This window comes from Rissa tridactyla, chromosome 14 (assembly GCF_028500815.1).
Source record: "Rissa tridactyla isolate bRisTri1 chromosome 14, bRisTri1.patW.cur.20221130, whole genome shotgun sequence".
NCBI classification, from domain to species: Eukaryota; Metazoa; Chordata; class Aves; order Charadriiformes; family Laridae; genus Rissa; species Rissa tridactyla.
In genome coordinates, this window is record NC_071479.1 from 11099603 (window position 1) to 11127133 (window position 27531).

The 27531-nt window shown below is 47.5% G+C and overlaps 1 protein-coding gene across 1 annotated transcript; it reads right to left on the reverse strand.

Annotated features, from left to right (window-relative positions):
- Positions 1 to 13467: 13467 nt before the first annotated feature.
- Positions 13468 to 27069, reverse strand: NELFB (negative elongation factor complex member B). Its single transcript, XM_054221032.1, has 13 exons — positions 26889 to 27069; positions 26468 to 26631; positions 26176 to 26275; positions 25217 to 25447; positions 22827 to 23012; positions 21342 to 21454; positions 20566 to 20668; positions 19487 to 19582; positions 18002 to 18144; positions 16917 to 17023; positions 15843 to 15984; positions 14945 to 15053; positions 13468 to 14688 (listed from the first exon to the last, which is right to left on the reverse strand). Exons 1-13 carry the CDS (start codon positions 26988 to 26990, stop codon positions 14551 to 14553), a joined length of 1734 nt encoding a protein of 577 aa, XP_054077007.1. The 5' UTR covers positions 26991 to 27069; the 3' UTR covers positions 13468 to 14550.
- Between the last annotated feature and the right edge of the window lie 462 nt (positions 27070 to 27531).

A 27531-nucleotide genomic window follows, 5' to 3' on the forward strand; every position in this document is an offset into this window, starting at 1 on the left:
TTGATGGAGAGCACCAGGAGGTCGGCCGGAGGGGTGCAGCTCTGGCGGGCAGGGCTCTCAGGAAGGGGGGGAGCTGGAGGGATGGAAAGGTCGCTGCTGAAGAGGAGCCTTGCAGGCTGGGTTTTGTGCAGAGTGAATTAATGCTGTAAAAAAATCCCCCGGGGGGATGAGAGGCTGGTGCCTATTGTGTGAAGCAGCATAAACACAGCTGCAGAGGCTACGGACGTTTCCTTTAACGGGGTGGATCACATCTTCTGGGACTCCATCCCTTTTGTCTCCCTCTCACTCCTGCTTTGTCTGCATTACTCTGCAGCCATCAGCTTCCTACACTTTTATGGCAGGAGCAGCCCCGCTTCGGCAGCGCCCCTTGGGTTGGTGGCGGGGGGAGGCGGGGGGAGCTGGCTGCCGTGCCCACAAGCCAGCAACGGTAGCACTGTCTGGCTGTAAGAATAAATTAAAAACCCCAGTCAATGACTAGGGAATCTCCGAGCTGTCTCTTCCCAGCGTCTCAGGATTTGGGGCTGCGCTGAGCCAATGTTGATTGGGAGTGTTACTGAGTATTTTGCAGCTGAGAAATCTTTTCTTCTGCGCGCTTTTCTCACGCTCTTATTTTGTTCTCCTCCTTGTTATCGCTTTGCTAAACCTTCAGCTGCTGCTTCTCCAGCAGTAAAGCGCTGGTGGGGTACGCGATGTGCCGGAAAACCCTGGTGCCACAGCTTCCAGCCCTTTCCGCACCACGGCTCCTCTCCCAGCCCTTCGACCTCTTTCTGTTTAGCAGCGTAGGACCCTGTTCAACTCAGATCTGGTCATGACACCAGATCCCCTTCGCTCTCTCCCTTCCTTCCCCCATGGAGATCTCCAGGACATGATGCGATACGTGTGCCTGGTATTTCTAGCAGTATAAAAACATAACCTAGGCTTGGTTAGGCACTTGTATAAATCTAACAAAGAAAAATGCCCCAAAAAGGTGTTCCTAAGACCACCTTACTCAAAATTCATGTTATTCCAGTGAAATATTTCCATAAAGGAAACAATAAGCCTTTAGCAACTATTTAATTATCAGGATCATCTAGAAGCCAGATTGAACAACCTACCTTTGCCTGGTGGAGCTGTGTCAATTCAGTGCAGAAAAGGAGGCCCAGATAACGGGCAAATACAGCCACCCTCCTGATCTTCAACTCCACAGCTCCGACACAAGCACATGGACCCCTGGGCTCGCTCCCTAACACGGAGCGGGCTCCAGCAACTCTTAAAGGATAGGTATGACAGCCACATACTGCATAACCTTACAATAAACTTACCACGAGGAAGCTTCTTCTCAGCTAACTCAGGTTACATTACCTGCGGGTTTAACACTTGAGGTTAGAAGTTTCTCAGAAACTTTTGTCCTTTGGTATATAACTGCAGATCCATGTGCAGAAGCCAGGGATTTTGATAGTTTTCTATTAAAGTACAAATTTAATGCTCATTAGGGGATACTAATTACACAGTACATCTGCATATTAAATAAACCCAACGGCAGTATCAACGTCCCAGTCAAATGTGCACCTCAAAGTTGTGTCTGACTTTCCTTCAGCTAACTAAGGTTCTTTCAGTTATGAGTCCAGAAGTGCTGAGTAATTCTCTAAATTGGGAGGAGAAGAGCTCGTGGATGGGAGTGAGCAAATGAATGAAACAAGCAAGGGCTGGAGGTGTTCTAGCAGCTACGAAAATGGGAATACTTGAGGTTCTCCATGAAAGGATAGTGGAGCCGTTCCTATAGCAACGGAGACAGTTGCCAGGCTGCGGGAGATGGGTTCTGATGTATGGTACAAGTCATACATAGTGAGGGATTTTAGGCTAAAGACAACACTGATATTTTATACATATGCAATTTTTAATGAGTAAAGACAATGTGACTCCTTTGTTCAGAGGAGAACAGCTCTTTACACAAAATCAAAGAGAGAAATTACTGGGGTAAGAGCGGCAGGATAATTCATTACAACTAACCAGTTTTGTATTAGGTGCTCCATCTCATGAATACAAAAGCATTTTAAAAAAGTCTGTTTGTTGCCAAACATTACAGCTCGGTTGACTAATGCTCTTCTAAATCCCAACAGACTGCAGATCGCCTCTGCTCTTTTACCATCCTCAATACTCAAACAAACATCGCCTAGGTCTGAAAATCTTCTGGAGTCTATAAAAAGTTATCTGAACTTCAACATACAAATTTTTTTTGTAAAAAATTTCACCAATTCATCCTCGACGCTAGATAAGGTAGAAAAGCCAACAGCCCGTGAGTTATTGCCAGAGCCAACAGCTCTTATTACGGTGGTTGGTTTCCAAACGGCTCGGTGACTAGTCACAAGCTGTAAGTCCTTTGACAAACGATTTAAAAAAGGGATGGGAAAAGCTGATTTTAGAGTGACGGGAGCCCAATTTGGGAGGGCAGGGCGGGGCGGGAGCTGGCCGTGGTGCTGAAGGGCCCCTCCGGCAGCCGGCAGGTACAGGAGGTACAGGACCCCCCCAACAGCAGTGGAGCACCCTGAGACCTCTCCCACAAAGCTTCAGGTGTTTCCCCTCTGCCCCCCGAGTCCGCGCGGGTGCATAAATTCAGCCCAAGGGTCATCCTCGAGAGGTGTGGTGGGAGGGGAAGAACCTGCGCAAGTCCTCCAATTTGGGCAGACAACCTCTGAGCAGGGCCAAGAAGCAGTTAGCGAACTCACTGGGGACTCCTAAGGGTTTGGAGCAAATATTAACTGGGCTGTTGCACACTTTGATAGTCATTCATTACAGGACAGATATGCCAATAAAACACGCATACAAAACTACCGCGTAACATAGGTATCTGAAGGCTGAAACAGACCTCACCTGCAGACCAGAGCCTTTATCTGCTTCTCGAGTTGTCCATTCTTCTGCAAATGGTTTTAATTAAGAGCCAGCACTCCTCAGATACATCATCTCTCTCCCCTGCTGTTTTCAGACAACTCTACAAAAATGACAAGTAGGTCAAATACAGATGAAGGCTGTGTGAAGAAGTGGCATGGAAAAAAGTTCCCCAAGTCTGAAGTGAGAGGGAAGCAGGACCAGAGATGATACCACAGAGCCTGGAACTCAGGCAGGCGCTGAAGGACAGAAGGAAATGAAAAGCAGACTTTGGGATACAAAGCAGTCTGCCCCAGTTTTGGTGGGGCAGAAACCCGTGCGGAGGACAACTCTTTCAACTCACAGTTTAAGCAGATGCAAAAGGAATGGTGACATAGCTGAGCACTGATAACACCTCGTTCTGAAGCAGCAGCATGTGCGGGTTTGCAATTCCTGTGTGAAACCAGGGTGGAAATGAAGCCAAGTTCCCTTGCCCAAGGCACTCAGTCCAGCTAGTTGGGCTGGAAGGAAAACCCAGGATACTTGAGTGGTCACTCAAGTCACTCACCCTTCATTCCTTGCAAGCCTGACTGCTGCAGCGTTCCCATTCCTTTGGGCTGTGTATTTGGGCACTGAGGAACAGGATTATGTCATTCTGCTACTCAGGGCCTATTTCCCTCTTTGCTGAATGACAATCTAGTCCTCTTTACTGCTAAAAATTTTTTAAAAATGGAGGTAGTTAAGTGCCAGTTAGCATTTATATTCATTGCAGCCCCAAGGGCGCACTGTAACACCAAAGATCACCTTCCTTCAGGTTCCTTGGAAGCACCCATCGCCCCATTCCTCCACTTGGAAGATGGCGTAACTGACTGACAAACCGGAAAACCCACCCTTCCTAAGGCTCACGTTGACCCGAAACTCACACAATCTCCAACCTGCATCACAGAAACGCAGCAAGAATTGTTTTGTTACAGTAAATCAGGGTTGACCTAAACCGTGTTTGACCTCTTGCAATTATTGGCTTTTTAGAAGGAAACTCTGAGCTTCGCTGAAAAGACAGGGACCTGCTTTCCCCTTGTATGGGGCCCAAAGGTTGCAGGGATTCCTCTAGCTAACAGGATAGTCAGGGACTGGAAACATCAAACCTCCCCCACACAGGCCAAGCAGCTCCTATTATAGGCCAAATGGTCCAAAATTCCTGTGGCATCCAGAAGATAGAGCGATCCCCCACAGGTAGCAGTCAGGCCACAAGCATCCGCAAGTGGAAGTACTTCCACGTAGATGCAGTGCTAGTAAAGGTGGCTCTGAGGTCCTAAGGTCTGGTGTCTTTAAATACCCCGAGCAGGACCCTGTGAGCTGCAGGGGTCCTTCCCGCATCGCCATACACACTTGTCCTCAGCCAAAGCCCATGAATGCGTCCTGCCGGGACAGGCGAGATGGAAAACAGATTCTCTGCTCTGCCCTTCGGCTGCTCTTCAAGGAACCGGCTCATAAAAACCCTCTGTAATTATACGATTATTCATCAGAGATTAAACGGAGACCATGGTGCTCATTTGGAGCAGGCCGTGGGTTGGTAACTGGCTGTGACCTACTGGACCAGATGTTTTGCTGTTGCTACCGAGGCTTCGTTTCACGAGTCAGTAATGACTCTGGCCCAGGGACTCTGACACCTCAAACGAGGCTTCACGTGCAGTTCATGGGAATAAACTTCTCCTGAGGACACATCTCTCTCTCTTTCCTCCCTCATTAGCATGAAATGTCTCCTTCCTAAGCTCAGAAGAAGTCAAACAGATCTGGAACCAGAGGGGAAAGTGGAAATACAACTGCCAACAGAGCCAGAAGAGAGCAGATCCCAGCCTTCAAAGAGGTCAGGAAAATGGACTTTCAGAGTTAAAAAGAAAAAGAGGTACTGCAGAGTCTGTCAGCACCTTCCAGAGCCTCATACGAGTCAACAGTTACCAAAAGACAAAGAACAGATGCTCTGAGACATATTTCTTCTGAGGATTTTTAATTGCTTCTACCTACAAATGTGGTTGAAAAAGCGGTAAAATGAAACTTGCGCTCTTAATCATCAGATTGCTTTGTATCAGATTGCTGATGACTCATCGCTAGGATTTTATAAACATTTCACCGCTTTTTAATTCTGTTAACCCTCATCAGCCAACACAGCCTTGGCACAGCAAATTGGTGCTAGCCTGAGGGAAAAAAATAGTATTAAAACTGAATAATAATAATAATAGTCCCCTGAGTTTTGGACTTTTTTTTCCTATGACAACAGCACGGGAACCAGCAAGGGTTCGGTCTGACTCAAGCTGGACAGCTGGTTACGGGAATTATCTTCCTTCCTTCCTTGCCATAGAGCTGACATTCACAGAACCTGGAGGAGGAGGAGAGAAAGACACCGATAGTCACTTCTGGGTCCGATACTGCTGCTTTTCCTCTTTCCTGAGCACAGGTCCTGCTGACCAGGAGCAGCAGCGCCATGGACTCACCTCAGCGCAGCAGCCTGCGAGCCCAGGTGAGGTACCTTTGCCCCTTGTGCAATTGTTTTGCAAGAAAAGGAAGGTGGTTTCGCTGCATCCAGTTGTTCAGCTTCGTCCTTCTCATCAAACCCCCCTTGCAGGTCCAGCAGGCCAAAATCCACCCACGCAGGTGGTTTTGTTGCTTTCTGTGAAGGTATCCTTCAAGCTGGACTGACCTCGTTATCTTTAGTGCGATCTCTACACGCTAATGGACACTCCTCTATTCGCTGATGGCCCTTCTTGCACTACAGAAGCTGGTATTGGCCAGGTTTAAAATCCGACTCCCCTAGAAAGCAAGAAACTTTCCAACAGCAGTGTCTCCTGCCAGAAAAAATCTTATTATTAAGGTCTGACGTACAAAACTAGAGGCGGTTTGCAAGTGAATTCCCAGCACATGAGATTTACAATAGACAAGGAGAAGCTGGTCACAAGGTGTGTGAGCCCCAGGTCCCTCAACACCCCAGGTGAGCTGTGCTTTGCGCCCGGGCAGAGGCCACCCAGCTCTAAATGCAAAGGGAGCTGGGGCTTGAGCGCACACAGCCACACGTCACCCCTCTCTCTGTCCAGCCGAGCCACCAACACGGGGCATGGCCAAACGTCCTGGCCATAAAAGCGTCAGCCTCCCTCAGGGACCCGGCTGGAGGAAAGGGTTAAGGCACCTGCCCTCACCTGGATGGGAAAGATCTCTGCCGTTCACACTGCCTGGGATCAGATAAGGGAGAGGAGACAGCAGCAGAGGAGACAATGGACCTGAAGATGATGGCAGCAAGTGCCAGGTGTCCCAGGGCAAGACGTAGAGAAGAGAGCACCTGGGACGGAGCAGTGAACGCAGAGACTGTCCATGAACAGCAAAGTCTGGAGTAACCACAGAGCTGAAACCCAGTTGATGTGTCCTCAACTTGTTGAAAGCTGGAGCCCCTCTGCTGTGAGGACAGGCTGAGAGAGCTGGGGGGGTTCAGCCTGGAGAAGAGAAGGCTCCAGGGAGACCTTCAAGCCCCTTCCAGCCCCTCAAGGGGGCCTACAGGAGAGATGGGGAGGGACTCTTTATGAGGGAGCGTAGCAATAGGACAAGGGGTAAGAGTTTTAAGCTGAAAGAGGGGAAATTTAGATGAGATCTGAGGAAGAAATTCTTGGCCATGAGGGCGGTGAGCCCCTGGCCCAAGCTGCCCACAGAAGCTGTGGCTGCCCCATCCCTGGAGGGGTTCAAGGCCAGGTTGGACGGGGCTTGGAGCAACCTGGGCTGGTGGGAGGTGTCCCTGCCCAGGGCAGGGGCTGGCACTGGGTGGGTGTTAACGTCCCTTCCAACCCAAACCATTCTATGATTCTACACGACCTGAACTTGGGTGGAGTTGCCCTTAATCCCTGTTTTACATCCACCTGAAGCTCTGAGAAGCTGATTTACCCCTTGTTTTTAATGCTGAGCCTGGATCTGGGGAGGGATAGTGCTGGCAAGGGTACCCACGGCATGTCTGTGGGTTCAGAGCCACGGGGACCGAGCTTGGACTAGTCCACGAGCCCTCCTGGGCTCAGCCCTTATTCACATAACAGCCTGACGGGGAAATTAAGGTGAGAAAGCAAGCTGGAGAGTGCAGGGAGCTCTGTGGTCACAGTGGGATCTATCAGAGCTGCAAGGATAACTGCAGAAATACTTACTCCTCCTGAAACGCTGCTCCATCAAGACATCTCTCCCAAGAGACAGCTGTATTAATAATAGCATTTGTATGCCAGGACAGACTTCTTACCGCTGTACAAAAGAAAACATAAAGCAGCATCTGTGTGTCATCCATCAAAATTGCAAAAAAGGCCAGAAACTCTCCGAATCACCCTGTGCCGTTCAGTCTCCTCTCTGCTTCTGGGGGAGACCCAGAGCTCTCGGGCACAGGCTGCGGCACCGCTCCTGCCCCACACAGCCCTGATGATGGTCACCCCCCAGCACCCACCACCTCCCTCTGGCTGAGACGCAGCCCCAGCGCACAGGGATCTAACATAGCATTTAGAGCAGCCGCAAGTACCTTTATATACACCTACGGGCAAAATCCATGGCGTTCTCCAGCCTCACATGGCTGAACTACTCTGAGAAAGGAATTAACAAGATTTTTCACGTCACTTCATTTTCTGGGCCAGATACAACTCTTCCAAAGCCAAAGCAAGACATTAATTCCAAGGAAGCTGCGTAAGGGGATCCTTGCTTAGAGGGGAAGCCACACACCAAGTCTCCCACCACCCGCAACTCATCGGAATCATCCTAAACGCAACTGTAAAGCCTGAACCATACAGCAGCTCCACCGGAAAAGTATCTTGGAGAGCGGTAATTCAGTTTTCTGCTGTGCAGCATCTGCTCCAGGCTTTGTTAGACGCTCCTTTTAAATGTCCGTCTTCCCCCCAGCCATCTGCACCACGGCCCATTGTTCCCCACCACTTTTCCAATGGATCCACTGCCCACAGCACTAAGAACAGGGTGTTCTGCCAACAGGCAGATGCTTTTGAGCGTTCAGACTCGTGAAGACGCATGACAATGCCTTCCAAATGCTGGGTCCCCACCTCTTATTATCCTTTAAGTCACAGCCCAGCAGAGCCCGCCCTGACAAGGGTCCCAGCTGTGGCTTCTGTGGGACTATTTGGGAAATAGTGTCAATGGGTTGGAAAGCAGAAGTTGGCAACCAGCGCTCTTCAGGCGGATGATTTCATGGCTATTCTTTTCCACCAACTTCGGTTTAATCCAGAAAAGCACAGGCGTTTCAAGCTGGAAGAATCCAGCCATCTTTTTCAACAAGAGGCTTCCTTTTATGGGTGGAAATCGGTGCAATGGGGTTCCTCGCTGCACCCCTAACGATCCTCCCGAGGCCACAGCACAACCGAAGGGTTCCCCAGAAGAAAGACTCCTGAACGCTCTGCCATAGCAGTAGCCATACCTTACCCGTCAAGCTCCCCAGTTCCCTTGTTGTCCTCCCACTGCTTCAGAGCAAAGGAGGCGCGAGAGAGAAAATGTCTAAATCTTTGAGACTCCTCCTAAAGGCACTGGGTGAAAACACATGGTCCTTTATCAAAGTCCAAGGTTTAAATGCCTCAATTGGATGGATGTCAGCGGGAAAGCAGGCACCTAAGTAGTAGGGATGTACTAAAATACCTTTTTATTTTTTAAGGTAAAGTGCTCACGTTCTTTCTGAGCACGTTCCAGCCAAGCAGGACCTGAGCAGATGTCACCAAGGCGCTCCAACGCCATCGCTAAGAACCACACCAGTGTCTTCTTCCCGCCTGCCAGGTTGTGGTGTGGCTCTGCAGGCAAGGAGCGCGCTGGTCTCCCACCGCTCCTGTTTTCCTTCCTCCTGGATAAATCCCCTGAGCAACCCCCCTGGGGAGCTGCAGGAAGATTTTTCAAGGTCGGGCACATCTCACAGCACGTCTGAGCTGGTGCAGCAGGTCAGCAAGCGTCTGCCAAGTGAAGAGACCTCCCTTCCCCAAGAGACGGCAGTAAACCAAAGACAGAAGTGTCACCCCAGCCCCAGGGAGCTGCAGGGGAGCAGGAATAGACTTGCTGAACCACAAAGCCAGGATGCTCAGGACCCCCAACAGCCCAGGACAACCAGGGTGATGGTCACATCATGCCTTGGTTTGACCTCCCACTCCCACCAGACGAAGGTGCACGTTGGGAACTAGCACCTACCGTGCAGTTTTGCGCTTCTCCGCAGCAGGAGTCTCATCGGGACAGGAAAATGCACCCACCTGCTTCCACCCCACACTGCCCCAGTAGACAGCCTTTGAAATCATAGCAACAACAATTTGGTGGCTCCCCGGGCCCTACAGCAGTAAGGAGAAAGGATCAGGAAGGCTGTTTCCTCGGGGACTGACAACCTCTGTCCCTTCCCAGGGAAGCCCTCAGGACCAGCAGTCCTCCTCCTGTTGTCTGGTGATGAATGGGTACAGCACAGGAGATAACGAAGGACACGTCGCGTGAAAACACCATGGATGCTTCTCCGTGGTCCCACGGCTGCTGAAGTTACTAAGATCAAAAAACCTGACAATTTATTTTTTGAAGCTTTAAACGTTCAAGAAAGGATGTGCTGTGGTTTTTGTGTTTGTCAGTAATTTTTCCGAGCAGGCCCGCTTTGATGTATTTTCAGAGCCATTCCCTGAAGTGCCACTAGTCAGGAACACGCTGGGACAGTGTCTGGGGCAGCACAGGGACTCCCCACAGGAACCCACCTCTGCCACTCCAGAGTGCTTTTGGGAAGGAGAGGAGGGCCGCTCGCTCGTAAGCCTGATGCCCTGCTCCTTGCTTTGGCCAAAAAATTGAGCTTTACCTGAAGCAGCTTTACTCGAGACATGAAATTAAAAGCATTCGTTATTGTGAGGGCGGTGAGCCCCTGGCCCAGGTTGCCCAGAGAAGCTGTGGCTGCCCCATCCCTGGAGGGGTTCAAGGCCAGGTTGGACGGGGCTTGGAGCAACCTGGGCTGGTGGGAGGTGTCCCTGCCCAGGGCAGGGGGTGGCACTGGGTGGGCCTTGAGGTCCCTTCCAACTCAAACCATTCTGTGACAGGAACAAGAGGGGATTGATATTTGCTTTTAGCGTTACAGGTAAAAGGCATGATGGGGGAGGTGAGCGTCAGGCACCATTTCCCTTATGCAGGGCCGTGCCAAGGCCAGCCCAGCCTCGGGAGGTGAAAGCTGCTCCCTGGCCATCGCTGACAACTCTCCATCTGCAAAGAGCCGTCCACTCCACCACCAAGGCAGAGCTGCATCGCCGAAGGAGCAGCGAGGGAGCTGGCAGCTCCCTCCACCCCAGCAGAGCAGACCCCAGTTGGCCTGCTGGGAGCCGTGCTCCAGAGCCAGGCGCGTGGGGACCACAGGGCGAACTTCGGGACAACCTCAGTTTTGTGTTCACCTCTGCAAGACAACAGGCCAGACGTGGAGGGCACATGTGTTCCCAAATCCGTCCGCTTTAGCTCAGCAAAGGAATCAAACCGACCGGGTGCAGGATGTGTCCTGCCGCTTCCTCCCCACATGGTACTCACTGCTGGAATCCACGTCTGATCTCAGGGAGAAACCTCTAAGGTCTCCCTCATACCTGCTCTCTCTTTCGATTCAACCCCATTTCTGAGGTTAGACGAACACCCTTCTCTGCCCTGTCGGTTAGGAAATTCCACTGCTCTGGACTGCAGTTAAATGCACAGAAACTGGGAAAAAATATTTCCTCTGGATTTCAGGTGTTTCCTTTCTTAAAGTGCTTGCAAGAGAGTCAAGATCACCCGTTACCTTCCTTTGGGAACTGACATTCTTGTACACCAAGGAAGTCTCCGGTACCGCACCCCCAGCAGAGCAGACACCCCCGACCAGCACCGTGAACTGAAACCAGACTCCCGAACCAAACACGCTCCTGTTTCAGCACTATGTTCACATTAATCCATTTATCTTCAAAGTTAAACCTACAGCAGGTTTCCTTTACGCTGCTGTATAAAGAGAAGGCCAGGAATCGCCTAAAAACCAAACAGTTCCCAGCAGAGCGGAGAGGGCTCACAATAGCTGAGGGGTATCCAGGGGGGTCTTCGTATTCTTTCTGGCCGAGGAGATTTGTTTGGTCTCCTTTTAACTCGGTCCACACAGAGCTATCCGGCATCAAATCGATATGTCAAGTGGAATCTGGCTGTTTTGAAATGATGCCAGGCACGCGTTGGGTGTCAGGTAGCTTGGCAGTAAATAACATTTCGCTACAGTAATCGTCTTTTCCACTAATTTTATATAAGACCTGGTTCCTCGCTAGCACAGGCCTCAGTAACTGGCTGCTACATCTATCGACTCTTGCAGTCGCGGTGCCCTATCAATGTTCTAACCTAGCTCAATCCAAAGTGTCCGTTTCACAGCTCAACGTAAAATCGCAGTTAAACGTTACCTATCCAAAAAGCGTGAAGAACCTCTCTGGGCTACTGGTCACTCCGATCTCTCAGGAAAAGCACACGCAGAAGATCAGATCGCTCAACCTAATTATAATTCATGGTAAAAATCCACTCCCCGGTCAGGCACGGCAGGTTTGGAGAGAATGCACCATTTTTTCCTATCACACAGGTATCACACCCCTGTTGTAAAGACAAACCGTGACATAAGTGTAACCAGGGAGCGATTCCAGGGATTTCACGCAGCAGCAGCAGGACGGGCAGGGCCGCCGGGGAGGGCACCCCCTCTAGTGCGCACCCACTGCACTGCACCCCACACAGCACCCCGGCGGCGGTCATGTACGCAGGGCTGCGGACCGTAAAAAAAACCAAACAAACATAAAAAAACAAAAAAAGGAATTCTCTTAACACAGTCCAGCTGTGCTTCACCTGGTCGATGTGCCACAGGGCTGCACCCATCCAACACAACAGCACCCGGAGGAGCAGGAGAGCCAGCGGCTCCAAGCGGGAAGCCCAGGAGAGAACCCAGGGATGTCCTGGCCCCGGTGCGGATGTAAGCGAGCATCCCGCACCCAGCCACAGCCTGCTCCTGCCACGGGTTCCGCGGGGGTTTACACGTACAACAGGAGCCTGTGTCATTTCTGGCACTGGAGGGAAACCGTTCTCATCTCAAAGAACGGAAACAGACCAAGATGTTCACCACTAAAACAATGTTTTCTGAAAAGCGTCTCCTCGTCACGTCTTTGTGCAGAAGGCAGCCAGGAGACATGGACTGGCAGCTACTCCCACTCCCCGCTGCCCAGATTTCCCCTCCTCAGCCGAAGCAGCCACCAGCAGAGGTAATGCCAGTTGGTACTCTGTGATTCAATTTCTCTATGGATCTAAAAACCTGGAAAAAAATCACGTATCGTGCATCTCAGTACTGGGGGTCATGTATCAGTCACGTATCTCAGTACCGTGGGTACCGGCTGGAACACAAGACGTCTTTCTACCAAGCAGTAAATCACAGAGTCAGCCTGGCTTCCAAGAAGCTCGTGCTGTGGGATAGTACCAAGTCAGCACGTGGTGTAAGGGAAACCTTTAGTGAGAGAGAGAATCCCCAACGCAAACCTAAAATAACCTTTAAGTCTAAGCAGAGCACGGGCCTGAGTAAGTTCATTGCGAAAGGTCTGCCAGCAGCGTGGGATGTTATTTAGTGTAAGTTACCATGAGAGTTTAAACAGTTTAAAAACAAAGCTAAGCAAGAAAGACCTGATTGTTATACCCAGTTCCTGTTTCCAACAAGTCAGATGCCAGGACTGCCGAGAGCCTGCCAAAGGCAATGCCGACCCCAGGAGTTAAGGTGCACAAAGGCAGCGTGTGCTGGAGGACAGTGCCCTTGTCACACACACAAACCCAACCCGCCCTCCCAGTTCTCTCACAAGATACAGACCAGTCCCTGCATAAGAGGAGAAACGAAGCACCAAGGTGATGAAGAGAAGCGACACTCGCTTTCCTCATGCAGCCCTCCAGAACCCAGAAGAAAACCAGGCAAAGAGGGAGTCAGCAGCTTTGGGGAGGGATTTCCACCTCTACTTAACTAGTGTCTGTTTCTTTCTCATGAAATGGAAAAGCCTCATTGACATGATTTGGCACTGGGAGTGCTCAAGGCCCAGGAAACGAGGGGTGACGGGGAAAAAAACCCCAAACCTCATACCCAGAAACAGACCGACAAAAAAGTGACAGGACATGGCTGGGTAAATTCCAAGGGTTAATTGTGCCTGACAAACCCAATAACCTACGAAGAGACGCCTGGCCTGGTGGATGGGGGAAGCGCAGTGGGCAGCTCACCTTGACTTTGAACAGCTTTTGGCACAACTGTCTGAAGGATCCATAAGGCCAAATGGTTTTGATGCAGTTCAGATCACTGCACGGAAAACTGGCAGGACACCAGGCTCAGATCAACAGCTCAAAGTCCAAGTGGCAGCCCGTTACTCGTGGCATTCCTCAGGGGTCATTACTGGGGCTAATATTGTTTAATGCCTCTATTTGCAACCTGAAGACAGCACACACCCTCAGCACATTTGCAAACAATACAAGTTCCCAGCATGGCAGAGGCACTGGGTTTTTGTTCGAAGGGACCCCCTCAACAGGCTGGAGAAACAGCCCGACAGAAACCTCATCAAACTCAACAAAGGTAAATATAAAAGTCCTGCCCCTGAGTGAGCTCACCTATGCTGGTCCTGCTCGGAGTCGGGGCTGGAGCACGCACCCTCAGAGGCGCCTTCCTACCCAAACTATTCTGCGATTCAGAATAATTCAGGTAGGCAGCTTCCTGCTTACAGGGGATTGTCAAGATTCTTTTTCTTTACCTGCTGAAATCCGTGTAAAGTCCGTTGTAAACTCACACGACTCATTCTTCTCCCATGCCCATCTTCCTGTACGCTCTACCTGAGGCTAATACTGAGCCAGCAACAAAAGCAGAACAGGAATGAACTGTAACAGTACAGACAGCAACACAAATGAGCCATGAAGAACAGGCTGTTTTGTCAAGGACAGAATTTCACTCCACCTACACTCGAACCCCACTGTCATTGGGGAATATGCTAGTTTTGGGTTTTTTCACTGGCTCCAGGACTCATTTCAAGCCGCTCCTTTGGAGAAAAGTGGGGAGAAAAGGGGAGAGAATAGTTCCATTTCTGGCCTTCTCTGCAAAAGCCTAGCCCAGAAGTTGGCTGTTGATGGCTTCTCGGTCTAGGGACACTGCTGGACATCTCTGACTAATGCAGCACGTCTTAGCATGTACCAAAAGAGCTAAAACCTCAAATGGGAAATTGTATCAGTGGAGCTTATCTCCTCTGACATTTCCTTCTGTTGACCATCTTCTCCAGAGACCCAGAGGAACAAACTAACGGCCAAAGAAAGCTAAGGGTAGCCTGCAGAAGTTCACGCTACCTGCTCAACCATAATTAAACACTCACTGATCAGTTTTTAAAGTAGACTTTAAAAAAAAACAAGATGCCAAGCTTAAAAATATGCATTTTGTTTTTGAAAAAAAAAATGTACAGTCAGATTTGAAGTGGATCTACAAGAAGACACTCAGCTATCTTTAAGAAAAGTAAACCTTTGCGATGCACTGCATACGGAGTTTTCTAACCAGCAAGAGCCAGCGAGTTGGGTAAACTGCAGTGTTTCCTGAAAGAGCTTCAGTGGCTTTTTTTTGTTTCCACCCTGTAGGCAGAGACATTTGAAAGGCAGTACGGGGCCTTCACGCTGCAGAGCATGAGGTTAGTTCTCCTGTCTCACTACAGGCATAGCTCAGCGTGAGGCTGGTGTGGGCACAGTGGGCAAGGGCAGTTCCATGGAGGGAGTCTCAGTCACTTCGGCTGGACTTGGCTTGCGAAGCTCCAGTTTCTCAGTGAGTTGGTTGTAAAGCTCCTTCACAGCCTCCCCACTCTGCAGAACGAGAATCAGGGAAGGAAAAAAACAGAAGAGTCATACTTCATTCGAGCTGCCACTAGCTCGAACACTAAGTATGCAATTACCCTTTGCGTTTTAACACAAACCAACACAGAAAGAGGAAGTTACAAGGTAATTAAGACACAACTTGGTACGCTTGGAAAGCGGAGCTCATGTTCTATTGAGCAACGTCTGGAAAGCCAGCTGCTTCCATTTGCAATTAATTTTCCCTTTCTCATGCTTCCCTTCTTACCTGCTTGGTGGGTTCCAAAGCCTTCTGGAGAGACTCTAGTTTGGTAGGTGCCACTTTGTGATGCAGATGAAGCAGCAGTCTTAGCACGTGTCTGTGTACATTCTCCTTTCTGCAAAAAGCAATTTTAAAGCAGAGTAACTAATAGAACCTAACACCATCTTGAGAGCAAGAAACCTACAGCAACAGTATCAGAATAATTCACACACCCACAGCCTGGCAGCTTTGTTACAATTTTCCAAAACATCTGAGAATTGTAGCCTGTGTGCTACAAAGTGCTAACCCTGCCTTATCTTTCAAGCAACTGATGTAATTATTCAATAGGAGTGGAGTAAGTGTAGAAATCACAAGGAAGGTGGGGGGGATTTTAAGCACAAACTGCAGCATGTGGCAGCAGCTGGTCTCTCTGCGGGACGGGCCATGTGCACATGCAGGAGGACGTTTGTTCTTTTGTACGCACGGAGGAAGCGGTAGCAGCACCAGCGCGGCAGTTCTAGTCACTTTGGGGTAAGCTTTGCGGAGGTTAGAGATCTGGTCTGCAGGCCAGCACTTGAACCACACTGACTTAACAGATACAAACAGATTTTCTGTGTGCAGCTGACACTGCAAAGAGCTGGAGTTAACTCTTCATATTCAGAGCTACTGCAAAACATGAAGGATATTGTCTTTTGCAACTCCAACTTATGAATAAGGAATTAAGAGTTCAGGTAATAATTCATAATCAACACTTATAATTTTTGCTGATAAAAACTCGATCACAAAATATAAGCCTTTCCTCAAATAAAAACAGCATCAGGCTAATATTTCCACTACACATGAAGAGTTTGCTGAACTATTAAAGTACAGTTCAAAGTCTCATGTATCCTGTAAACTCACGTCCCCCGAGGAAAATCAGATTTACCTTGAGCAGGCAGTGAGAAAGAAGCCATCAAAGAGACTGGTGCAGAACTCCTCCAGTGCAAATTCATCACCCAGCAGCGTGAGGTTACCAGTAAGCAGATGTAGAAAAATATCACTGAAGGCCAAGTCACTGAATGTCTCAACTGTACAACATGAAAAGGAAAGAGACTGACAAGGATGTGCCAAAACCTGACTACACAGCAGACGTTCCTGCTGAAAACTCGGCAGTGAGATTTCCTTCTAAAACAGGTAGCCCGAGCAGATGGCTTTGATCTCTCAGACATAAAAGATTAGGAGCAGAGGGGTGAGAAGAATATACAGAAAGCCCATGTCTCCACCACGACTGAAGTCACAGAGCAGCTTGCTCCTGCCAAAATCACCAAGTCCCCCGCTCTCCTTCTCCACCACCCGCTGCTCATGGCCACATCCACCTCCCTGCACTCCTCAGACCCTGCAGTGAGCAGACACAAGTCACTTACCAGTGGAAAACTCATGTAAATGAGCTGCCAGTTCAGCAAAGGGTTCAAAGAACACCAGAGCTGGGGTGAGGGAGCGGGAAGTGAACCCCCACCACCTTTACTGGGAGCTGCAATTCCTAAGATTGCTTCAGAGTTCTCCTGCAACTTACCCCAGAGAAGTCAGTGAAGAAAGTAATCCCAGGGAAGAATTTAAGGCTGTGTGTGGTCCTGTTTTGCTACAGGATTTTTCGCTACACAAAGCCAAGTCCCAAGAATTCCTGTCCACCTGCAATTACTACGAGCAGTGGCAGAATTAAGCCACCTGCTCTTTTATCTTTCAGATTCATTCCAAACAGTCCGCAACTAATCTCATTGTTAACACAGCCTTTGTCCTAAGGAACTACTGACCTTCAGTCACTATCCCTAAATTCTCGGATCAGCAGAAAAGCATCCTAATTGCAGACAAAAATAAACGCTTCTGCAGGGCCTCAGCAGAAGAGCCAAGGCAGACCATTACATCTTTGATGCTGAAACCACTCTCACTCCAGGTTTACCTGCCTCCTCGGTGCTCAATACAAGGTAAACAGCTATAGAATAGAGACAAGACGAAAACTTACCTAGTGCTGGCAGGAGCCTAAGGAAAGCATTCTTGTTCCTCTGTTTAGTGATGTGAAGGATGTAATACAGCCCAATCTCACAAGCTATTCTGTTCTCCTGCAAGAATCTGTTACGACAGAAACAGAGTTTCTTAATCAATAAAGCGAAAACAGATTTTTATTTTTTTTTTTTAAAAAGTAGGTTTTAAAATACTGTTGGATGGCAATCAAGCAGTTACAGCAGTGGCTGACCTCAAATCCACTGAAGAGCAGCTACTCAGGGACTGAGTAGATGACCATCACTATGTTCACTACCATGGTCCAGAAAAATTTGCCATTCAGCAAACATTTTGCTGTCTCACAATCAAACAGTTGGATTTGATCGTGAACATTTATAATAGTATTAATGGTAAGAATGCTATTCAAAACGGGTTTTAGAAGCAGCCCAAATACTCAAAAATAATACAAAGTCCAATACTGTTTTGTTTTAGTTTCCCAAAGGTCAAGTATCAACACTGTCATAGAGGAGAGTACAACTACGCGGATACGGTACTCCAGATTCTGGCACACAGATAGGAATTGTGCTGGAAATTAGTGCAAGATCTGAATACAACAGAGCATACAGAAGTTTTATTTATCTTTTTGACGCCTCCGGAGAGATAGGTTATCAACAGAGAATGAGCATCTGTGTGACAAAAATGCCAACTTTACAATTTACAATAGCGCTCTTCACTACCAAGCACGGGCCCTTATCCAGGTGCACCCAAATATCACTCAAACACTCATCATTCCCTGCTTGGGAAGCTACGCAAGCAGCATATTCGAAAGCAGTAATGCCAAATATTTTCATATTCAATCTGCCAAAAGAATGATCATTACAAGAAATAATTCTTTTATGTAAATAAATTTTATTTGAGGGATCATGGTGGAAACCTGTTCTGCTCAAGGAAAAGTCCAGGCTTGATTAACTGTGATTAACTATTGCCCCAAGAAAGTCTTTGTTTTACCACACACAGTATTTTTTCCTGTCATTGTTGGCTGGCTCCTTGATGTTTGGCTTTGGCAACAAGACTATATGTACAAAGCCAGGAAAGCAGATTACGTACTTGGTGAAAGCTTCAGGAATGGTGCTGGGGTAGGGAATTGGTCCCTTCTCCTCTGAGGGCAGTTTCTGATCTACATTGAACGTGTGGTCATCCACCACGAAGGACATCAGCATAGGCAAGAACTTCGTGATCAACTCAACTTCCTTAGAGGGATGGAAGAACAGAGGGAAAAGAACAACACTTTCATCAATCAGTTCATGCCACCTAATGGTCCTGGAGTGCTGTAACACTGAGGCAACACAAGCCCCATCCTACGCTACGGAAAACAAGCTGTCAGACATCCAGTTCCAGCCAAAATTATTGAATAATTCACTTCTACACATTCCACTGGTAATTAGGAACACAGTACTTCGCCTCATCTACAGAAATGCTCCTGCTCAAATCCGTTCTTTTGACAATTAGTTAGCATTTCTTCTGAGAGACCTTTTCCAATGCTGCTGCAAGCACTGCATGTTAAGGATGGTACCAAACTGCTTTCATCAAGAATTAAAAATCATTTTGTTCATTCCCTAAACTGACAGGGATCAATGCGCAGCTAGAATAACAACAATAAAGAGCATCTCCTCACACAAGGCAGATCAACCTATGTTGTATCAGATTCACAGAGTGTGAGGTTACAGCTTGTGGCAATCGCAAACAAAACAGATTTTAAATACAGATTTGGAGATTCCCTTTAGGAAAAACATTCACAGTTTCTTTCTAAGGGATTCATGAGAGCACCTCGGCATGTCAAATTACAGTGCTAGTCACCCTCGCTGTTACAATCTGGTATTAACGCACACCCTTCCTACGGTAAATTTAAACGTGCAATCAGCCAGTAATATTTATTTTGGAGACTTCAAATGTCCCCCTAGGTAGACATTTGCTGCTTTATAGTTCAGAACAGAAAGAGCAAATTTCTCTTGAGAAACAGTCCTGCTGTGCAACACCATGGTTAGCCCTCCTGCCACCACCTGAACAGAACCTGCTCCCAGGCTACGCTAGGGCTGCCTATAATACTGGGCAATTTCCAAAGCATGGAAAGATTGTAGCTGAATGTGGCACTACACAAAACTCCTGTAACAGATAGCTGGAAGGGAAAAAAAAACATTTTTCATGTCAATGAAAAGCTACTACACTGCTACCAGAGTTTCAGACCGGCCTCTGAAATCCTGCTTTCCTCATACAAAAGGTGCTTTACAAACTTGTCAGTATTGTAGAAGTTCCCAGCAACAATGAGCAACCAGTGCAGAATTTAATACAGGTACAGTCTGATTTTAAAACAGTAAGGGCCAGGCATTCACATAAATAAAAAAAAGAGGTAAATGAAGTTTACCGCACATCCACTTGAGGTGCTGCTCTGTGACCACTTACATGTTTTTTTCTAAGAAAGCTATGACGAGAGGTATGCAGAATGAACGTTAAATCAGGGATGCAATAAAATGATAAACAAGTCTAAAATTGTTTCATTAAATGTGTTAAATTCTAAATATCAAAATGGCTCACCATTTTTGGTTCCTTGAAGACTTGGCTGTCAATCATGTCCCAGGCCCCCTGTCCCAAAGACAGCATCCTAAGGAGCAGCAGCAGATCCGGGCTTTCCTCGAATTTTAAGGGAAAGAGAAAAACAGCTATTTTGATCTTCCACAAGTTGCACGTATAGCTATTTATTTGGAAGTAGTTGTTTACATTCAAAGCTCTCCTGGATTAGCAGCTTTATCGAAGACTGCTAGAGGTATTCAGTACTCTGATTTAATCGACAACTGATGGCTCAAATGGAATCAAATAACAGACACACCTGAGGGTTCACGGTTTTATGTAACATTTTATGTTGTATGTTATACACATGCCAAGAAGCATGCAGCCAATCTGATCACATCGTTTTTAAGCACGTCCTGCCAAATTAGTACACTGAAATATAGTGTGTCACAGGACAGAAAGCAGAAGTAAGAGAAAGTGTGTGTAAGAACGACAATGGGGTTTTGTTATCACTGTGCCCTGAAACGAAAACAATTTTCAGTCTTAAACTGTCATGAGGAAGTTGTTAAATTTTACTGTTGGATTAAGTAACTCAGGGATAAAACCAGCAAATGCCTCACACTGTTCAGACACCTGTAAGGCTACCCTCCTTTAACACTTAAGCACCTCCTGCAGACACTACTTGCAGGAAGTGTATTATATCGCAGCCAACAGACCAGAACAGTGTAAACTAATCCATCGTATTTACGGTGGCAGGGACAAAAGCCTGCTGCTGTCAGGCAAACCGATGGAAGGACAAAGCAGGGAGGCACATATTCTATGTATGATTCTATACATGCATAGCTGTTTGGACAGAATGAGCCATGCAAAGAATTCTTTGTCAATTCAGAGAACTCCAAAACGCCCATCTCCAAACAGTGCACATACTTTAGAGCTCGGCAGGAGCAACGAATGGATAGGCAGCATCACATTTCCCTTATTTCAATTTACACAAGCATTTGAGAACTTAATTGTACTTCTTGTACAGTGCCAGCCCCTTGTTGATGAATGCTATTTTTTCAATTAAGACTATAGTTCAGATTAAGTACATAATCTGCGACACTCACCCTGGGTAAGGTGTCCTGCCCAACCAGGTCCTGCAGGTGCCTTATGGTACTCAAGGCTAAGGTGTTAATGGCAAAGGGATCGCACAGGATCATGGATAAGTCCCTGAGAAGCAAAAATCAAATACATGTCATACATAACAAACAACCCTACCGTACAGTTCCATATCCAGCCATAGGACGCCAGTGCGTTTCACTAGAATAAGATGTTTGAGACTGTTCTTTCTTGTAATCCTGTCAACTACCAGATGTAACATCAAAGTACTGTGCCTGTGTACACTATATTTTTATAAACACACACGCTGCTGAGTTTAAGAAGAGAGGCAGACACAGGGCAAGTATTCTAACAATACCCTCACTATGATAATCTAAAACCTGAATTTCTGTCTTTTGTTACCTACAGGTGTCCACCTGATGAACCTTCTCCTGCCTTGTCAAAACACCATGAATGTTATTTCTTTGACTTGAAAGAGTGTGTTATCCAAAACAGTTACTAAAGGTCTTCTGCACTGAAATCAAGCAGATCTCCCACAGTCAGTTACCAGGCCACAGGGGAGACTCAAGGGTGGTAACTTCAACCGTACAAGCTACGTCACCAGAACACGTCTGGCTATGCCCCAGTGCGTCAGTGCTCACAAGTGTACTGGATGTGACCGCGCAGAAAGGCTGCTGGCTGTTAGCTGGCTCTAGGGAAGAATTAACACCTACAACACCCGTCAGATGTCGTGACTGCCAAGAACCCATTTTCAGTTTCTCAATAAACAGCCCAACTGCCTCACCCCAACACTTGTTCTTGCCCTTTCTTCACTCCATCCAGAAAGCCTTGCAATTCCCGAGCTCTCTTGTTGTCCACAAACTTCTCCCGAATGCAAGCATCAAGGCACCAGGTGAACTGTTATAAAAAAGGAGAAAGCTTTATGAACCACAGCAACTCGGTAAACCAGCAATAACATAAACAATGTCAGAGAAAACAGGCTCGAATGACCTCCAAGTATCCGGAATTAATACATTGTATTCATATTCTTAGGTATGGTAGCAAGCTGGTCACAATTACGGAGGAGGTCTGAAATAAACATTCCAAAAGCAGGTCAGGGATACCAAGGTAAGTTTACCAGGTGTCACTTCCTCCCCTTCCAAAAGAGGCATTTCCTGGCAATTAAAGAAGCAGCATGTATAAAATATATCGCTGCCCAGCACACCTGACTGAGGTGTATTTACACAAGTATGAGGCTGACAAAGAAGCAGCATCACTTAGCAATAATTACTAAGAATATCCCCTCTAAGTAGGGGATATTAACAGTGGAGGTGATTCTGCTTTAGAGCTGTATTATCAAATTGAAAAAAAGACAGTTAAGTGAAATGTTTTATCCGACCTAAAATTAAGGGCTTTTTTCCCCCTTTCAGAAAACAACACGTTTTCCCCCAACATTTCAGCTGTCAGAAAAGAACAACTTGCTGAATTTTCTGAAATGCTTTCATCGTGGCTTCCTTTCCTTGCAGAAGTCACTGCATTTTGCAGTGGCAAAATAAGGTCGCTGAAAATGATCTGCAACTTGAACAAGAATTTGCCCTTTTTTATTCAGTCACTGTCTGTATACTGATTTGGGGACTCTTGATCAGAAGACATTAAAACACATGCGGTAACATCATCACTCTAGGACATATTCTCTGTAAGCTGAACACATAAAACTTAGCAACATTCCTTAAGAGAAAAAGCTTTGTTCTAGATCAGAGTGATGCTGACCACAGACAAAGGACCAGTAACAAGATGCTGGTGTGACATTAACACCTCATCTGTCACCCCCCCAGTATTTTAGGACTTCAATGTTTTCTTAGAATTCGAGATCCAAAGTATTTAATGTTCCACACACAGTTTACTGACAGATGGAGTATATCACACCAGGCACAACAGGGAGGGAAGCAAGGTTCGATTAAGAACCTGGGGCTAGATAGTGGTTTTGATTATTTTTTTCAGCACCTACATAGGTCAGATTAGATGTTGGTTTTAACACTGCACAAGTACCATAAATTTGAATGATTTACGGGTTACGAAATGAAAGCGAGCTGCTGGTTAACCAAGATGAAATTTTCACCTGAGGTTCCAAGGAATATAAGATGACTTTTGGATTCAAGGTCTGAACCCTCTTCACAGAGAGGAGTCATCGTCTCTGGGCTGAAGTCCTGCAGGGCAGCAGGTACGCACAGGAGTGGGCGAAACAGAAAATTCTCCAGTAATACTCCTATCTGTCCCACATGATTAATACCTTATGACAGGGGTCAACGGTGCAGATTTCACTGATTTCCAGGTCATGCAGCGACATCAGGAGCTCTGCCCGTAGCGTGCAGTAATGAACATTCCTTGTCCGAAGGAACAAGGTTCTCAGAAACTGCAACACCATATCATAGAGCTTCACGTTCTTCCCAATCATCTGCGTCAGCTTCTGAACCACCTAAACTCAAAGCGGAAAAAATGTGCGCTCAGTACCAAGATACTGTTATTTCGCACACAAAAACATTGAATTCTTTTACATGATTTATCAAGATTGAAACATCCGCATTTACATGAGTTCCTGATTTACACCAAGATATCCAAGAGCGTTTGTTCAAGAGATGTTCATCAAAAGTTTCATAGCCATAACGAAAGAATAAAGAATGTCAAGAAAAAAGCTCTCTTGCAGAAGGAAATTGAAGCATTTGTAAAATAAGGTGCTCAGCTACATGAAACAGGTAAGAAGCAGCACCTGTTACCGATGAATATAATTTACAATTGTAACCTGAGCAAAACTCACTTTTCTTTGGAATTCTTTTTCTATTTCTACCTACCTTCTTGCTACACGCACAAGAATGAAGGTGAAGCTTCTACTGGTTTGGCCTGGGATAGAGTTAATTTTCTCCACAGTAGCTTGTACGGGGCCATGTTTTGGATTTGTACGGGGAAGTGTTGATAACACGGAGCTGGTTTAGTTACTGCTGAGCAGCGCTTACACAGAACCAAGGCGTTTCCTGCTCCTCACATCGCCCCGACAGCGAGCAGGTTGGGGGTGCACAAAAAGTTGGGAGGGGACACAGCTGGGACAGCTGCCCCCAACTGCCCAAAGGGATATTCCAGACTGTACAGTGTCATGCTCGGCAACAAAACTGGGGGGGAGGTTGGCGGCGGGGGGCCACTGCTCGGGGACTGGCTGGGCATCGGTCAGTTGGCAGTGAGTAATGGTTTTCATTTGCATTGATTGTTTCTTTTGGGTTTTACTTTCCTCTCTGTTGTTTTTTTCCTTTTTTTTTTTTTTACTTCTTTTTAATTATTAAACTGTTTTTATCTCAACTGATGAGTTTCTTTCTTTTACCCTTCCAATTCTCCCCCCTATCCCACTGCAGGGGAGTGAGCAACCTGGAACAGGTTGCCCAGAGAGGTGGTGGAAGCCCCACCCCTGGAAGTTTTTAAGGCCAGGCTGGATGGGGCTCTGACCAACCTGATCTAGTGGGAGGTGTCCCTGCCCATGGCAGTGGGGTTGGAACTAGATGATCTTTAAGGTCCCTTCCAACCCTAACAATTCTATGATTCTATGTGTGGTGCTTAGTTGCCAGCTGGCATGAAACCACAAGTCTGCAGTGTAAACCTGAAGTAAATTGCACCAGAGCACTTACACTAAATGGGCTTTTGAAAGCAAAACAGACCCAAACCAACGCCCAAAGTAACAGATGTGCTACCCTCTCTGAAATTAAACCTTTATACTGCCTCATCACTGCAATTCTTTTGCATTCTCGACAGCAAGGCCCTTACAGAAACTCTGGTATTTCCCTTTTGGAGCAAAAGCCCCCGGAGGTAAAGCAACACATTATAGCTGAACCAGCGTAATGGCTTGCTGTTGCCAGGAGGAGAGACCCACGCCTGACACCTATGACACTGCTCCCCCCCACATCAAACATGCCTGTGTGACCCAGCCCATCTCCTTGCAATGGCTTTGGTGCCAGCTGATCTCTTCTTTGAGCAGATCCAACTCACTGTCTTGGAAAACTACTTTCTGGTTTTATTTGCTAGAGTTTCTGTAGCAATTATTGAGCTGAATCAGCTCATGGAAGGTCTGATAATTGCCAGAGCTGCAGGGAGGGAGGGAAGGAGCAGCACCTGTGCCCTTCCTGCGGCTGAGTGTTGGATCAGCTCAGCCACTTCATGTAATTCCATTCAAAGAGCAGCTTTTATGAATGCCACCTTAGCTACAACTTTCAATATCCCTTTCCATCTTTACCAAGAAAAAAAAAGCTTTTCTCAGGTTATGTCCTGCTAAAAAAAAGTCGCAAGAATAGAAATTTAAGATATTTAAACTGATTTGATAGATGCTTATCCTTCACAACAGCTGAGAGGTATTAAAGCCAGACCGAGCAATAAAAGAAAAAATTTGTCCTTGCTATTTTTTTTTAAAAGCTCATAAACAGTTTAAAACATAAATGAATTATTACACAGCATTGAGTAACTATTAAATAATTCCTGTTGCTTTCATCAAGATACGTGGGAGAAAGCAGCCTGGTATTTCTTACAAATACTTTGTCTAGCCAAACAATTTTAGCAGTGAAGTTGGGTGGGCGAAACGGACACTCTGTTATTTGACAAGATTGACTGAAAGCTGATTAATTCCATTCACGAGCATGTCCTTACCTCGCCTTGACGTCTTGTTTTGGGAGACGGGCTGAAGAAATTGTGCAAGACAGAAATATCGTTGCTGAAGAGAATATTTTCTTTCTCCAGGATATACTGCTTCAGCAGCGGAGATACCTCATCACCAAACAGAGCCTGGTTATCCTGCCAAATCTGGCGCTTCACCTCCACTGCACATGCTTTATACAAATCCTTATCGGCCATTACTAACTTCAGCTTCTTTTCAGGGACCTATGATCAACACAGCGGTTACCAAACTGCAGAGCAACTTACCTGCCTGACTGTCCAAGTAAGAAGTAACTGGCTACAGAAGACATCTAAATCATAATCTCAGGCAGCCTAATTTGCACAACAATGCAATTAAACAACAAGCAGTATCACAGACCCATCTTTTGCCTTCCCTACTCCTGTAACAGTAAGCTATAGTCCTAAGACACTTAAGACTTCCTTTAAACCTACGATGCTAAGATTTGGGGTGATGTTTCAAAACTCAGTAACTTATAAGTTGTAGTAGCGGTTTTGAATCCATTACCTTAAGTACAATATGATGCTTTTAATAATGCTACTCAGAGATTTTTGTTTCACAAATCCAAATCTCACCCCTGGCTATTTCTGGTTGCATTCTTCAAATCTTTTTTTCCAGTTGTCGTAGATTTTTAAATCAGCTGTGGAAAAATTCACCTACCAGTGAATTTGACTACTTTTAAGAAGCTGCATATACTGAATAAAATAGGGAAATAGTCTCAGCTGATTATGAAAATGTAAAATGCTTTTTGAATTGGTCTACTAAGTTGTTCCCAGATACAAGAATCCAGTATATCTTCAGTCAGTTCCTAACACCGAACGACAAACTTGCAGAAGGTCTGCAGATGGAGCGTGCAGCCCACCCGGCAGCACAGCTAAGAGAAGCTACACAGCAGAGATGTAACGGAACAGCCCAACCAGCGGAGCGGTTTTACCTTGGGCAAGTGCTTCATGACACACATCACCACAGGCTGTATGGAAGGCATCTTGACCAGGGAAAAGCTCTTCTCTAGGAGATCTTCCAGCTTCTTGTACCTGAAAACATGTAAGAGCAAGAGACTAAGTACCATGTTACAGCATAGGACCAAAGTGGCTCATCTCAAAGCCACTGGAACTTGATCCCTCAGGAACTTATCTGTCTTTTGCATAAGTCATTCGTCCACTGTAACTAATTTTCACAGAAAATTCCCAGCTCACTCTGAATAACCAACAAGACTGAAGACAAACCTCTCCTCAACTTTCCCTTCCAAAGCGATGGCAGAGACCCTCTCTAGCAGCTTCTCCCTCAGCTCGTCGAACACCGACTGGTGGAACTCCAGCCGGGGGGTGCCGTGCAGGTCCAGGAAGGGCAGGGCCGACTGCAGCGAGGGCAGGAGCACTCCATTTTCTGTCTGCCAACACAAACACCAGAGAGGGACGCCGTGGGGGGTTAGCCGGCTCCGCTAGCCACCAAACGACAGCAGGGACTACTAAAGCCATACTGGTTATAAAATGAAAAGAGATAAATACCACAAAACAGACCCACACTTGGGGCCTTCTCCTGCTCTCGACCACCCCACAGCCTCGGCCCCTCACGGGCGGCCCCGCCACGGGCCCCGGTGCACCCCCCGCCACGGGCGCTGGGCATCTCCATGGCGACCCGCCCCACCTGGAACTGTTCGATGGCCTTCAGCGGCTCCGTGCAGTTGGTCAGCGTCTCCTTCAGGTCCTCGCCGTTGGCCACCCCCAGCTCCTGCAGCCCCGCGTACATGGCTGCCTGCCCGAGCCCGGCCGGGCCCGCTCCCGCCACGGCTCCCCCCGGCCCCGCTCCACTGGGCGCAGCCCGGCGCTCCTCCTCGCCCCGCGGAACCCGCTCCGCCGCACGAAGGTTCCGCCGCACGAAGGTTCCGCCGGGGGGAGACCCGGGCTCCCCGCGGCCCCCGGGCCCACAGCAGCCGCCGTGGCCACGGCTGAGCGCTGGGGGAGGCGGCCGGGCCCCAGGGCCGTGGGCCGGGGTACACTGCCCCGCTAACACCGTTTCGGAAGCACGGATGGTCGGAATCCGTCATTTTAAAGGTCCCTTCCAACCTAGAGGAGTCTGTGATTCAATGTCAGGGTTACTGGAGAACCTGGGTTCAGCCAGGAGAGGAGGAGACTGAGAGGGGATCGCATCAATGCTGATCAATATCTAAAGGGTGGGTGTCAGGAGGATGGGGACAGACTCTTTTCAGTGGTGCCGAGCCACAGGACAAGGGGCAACAGGCACAAACTGGAACACGGGAAATTCCATCTCAACATGAGGAAAAACGTCT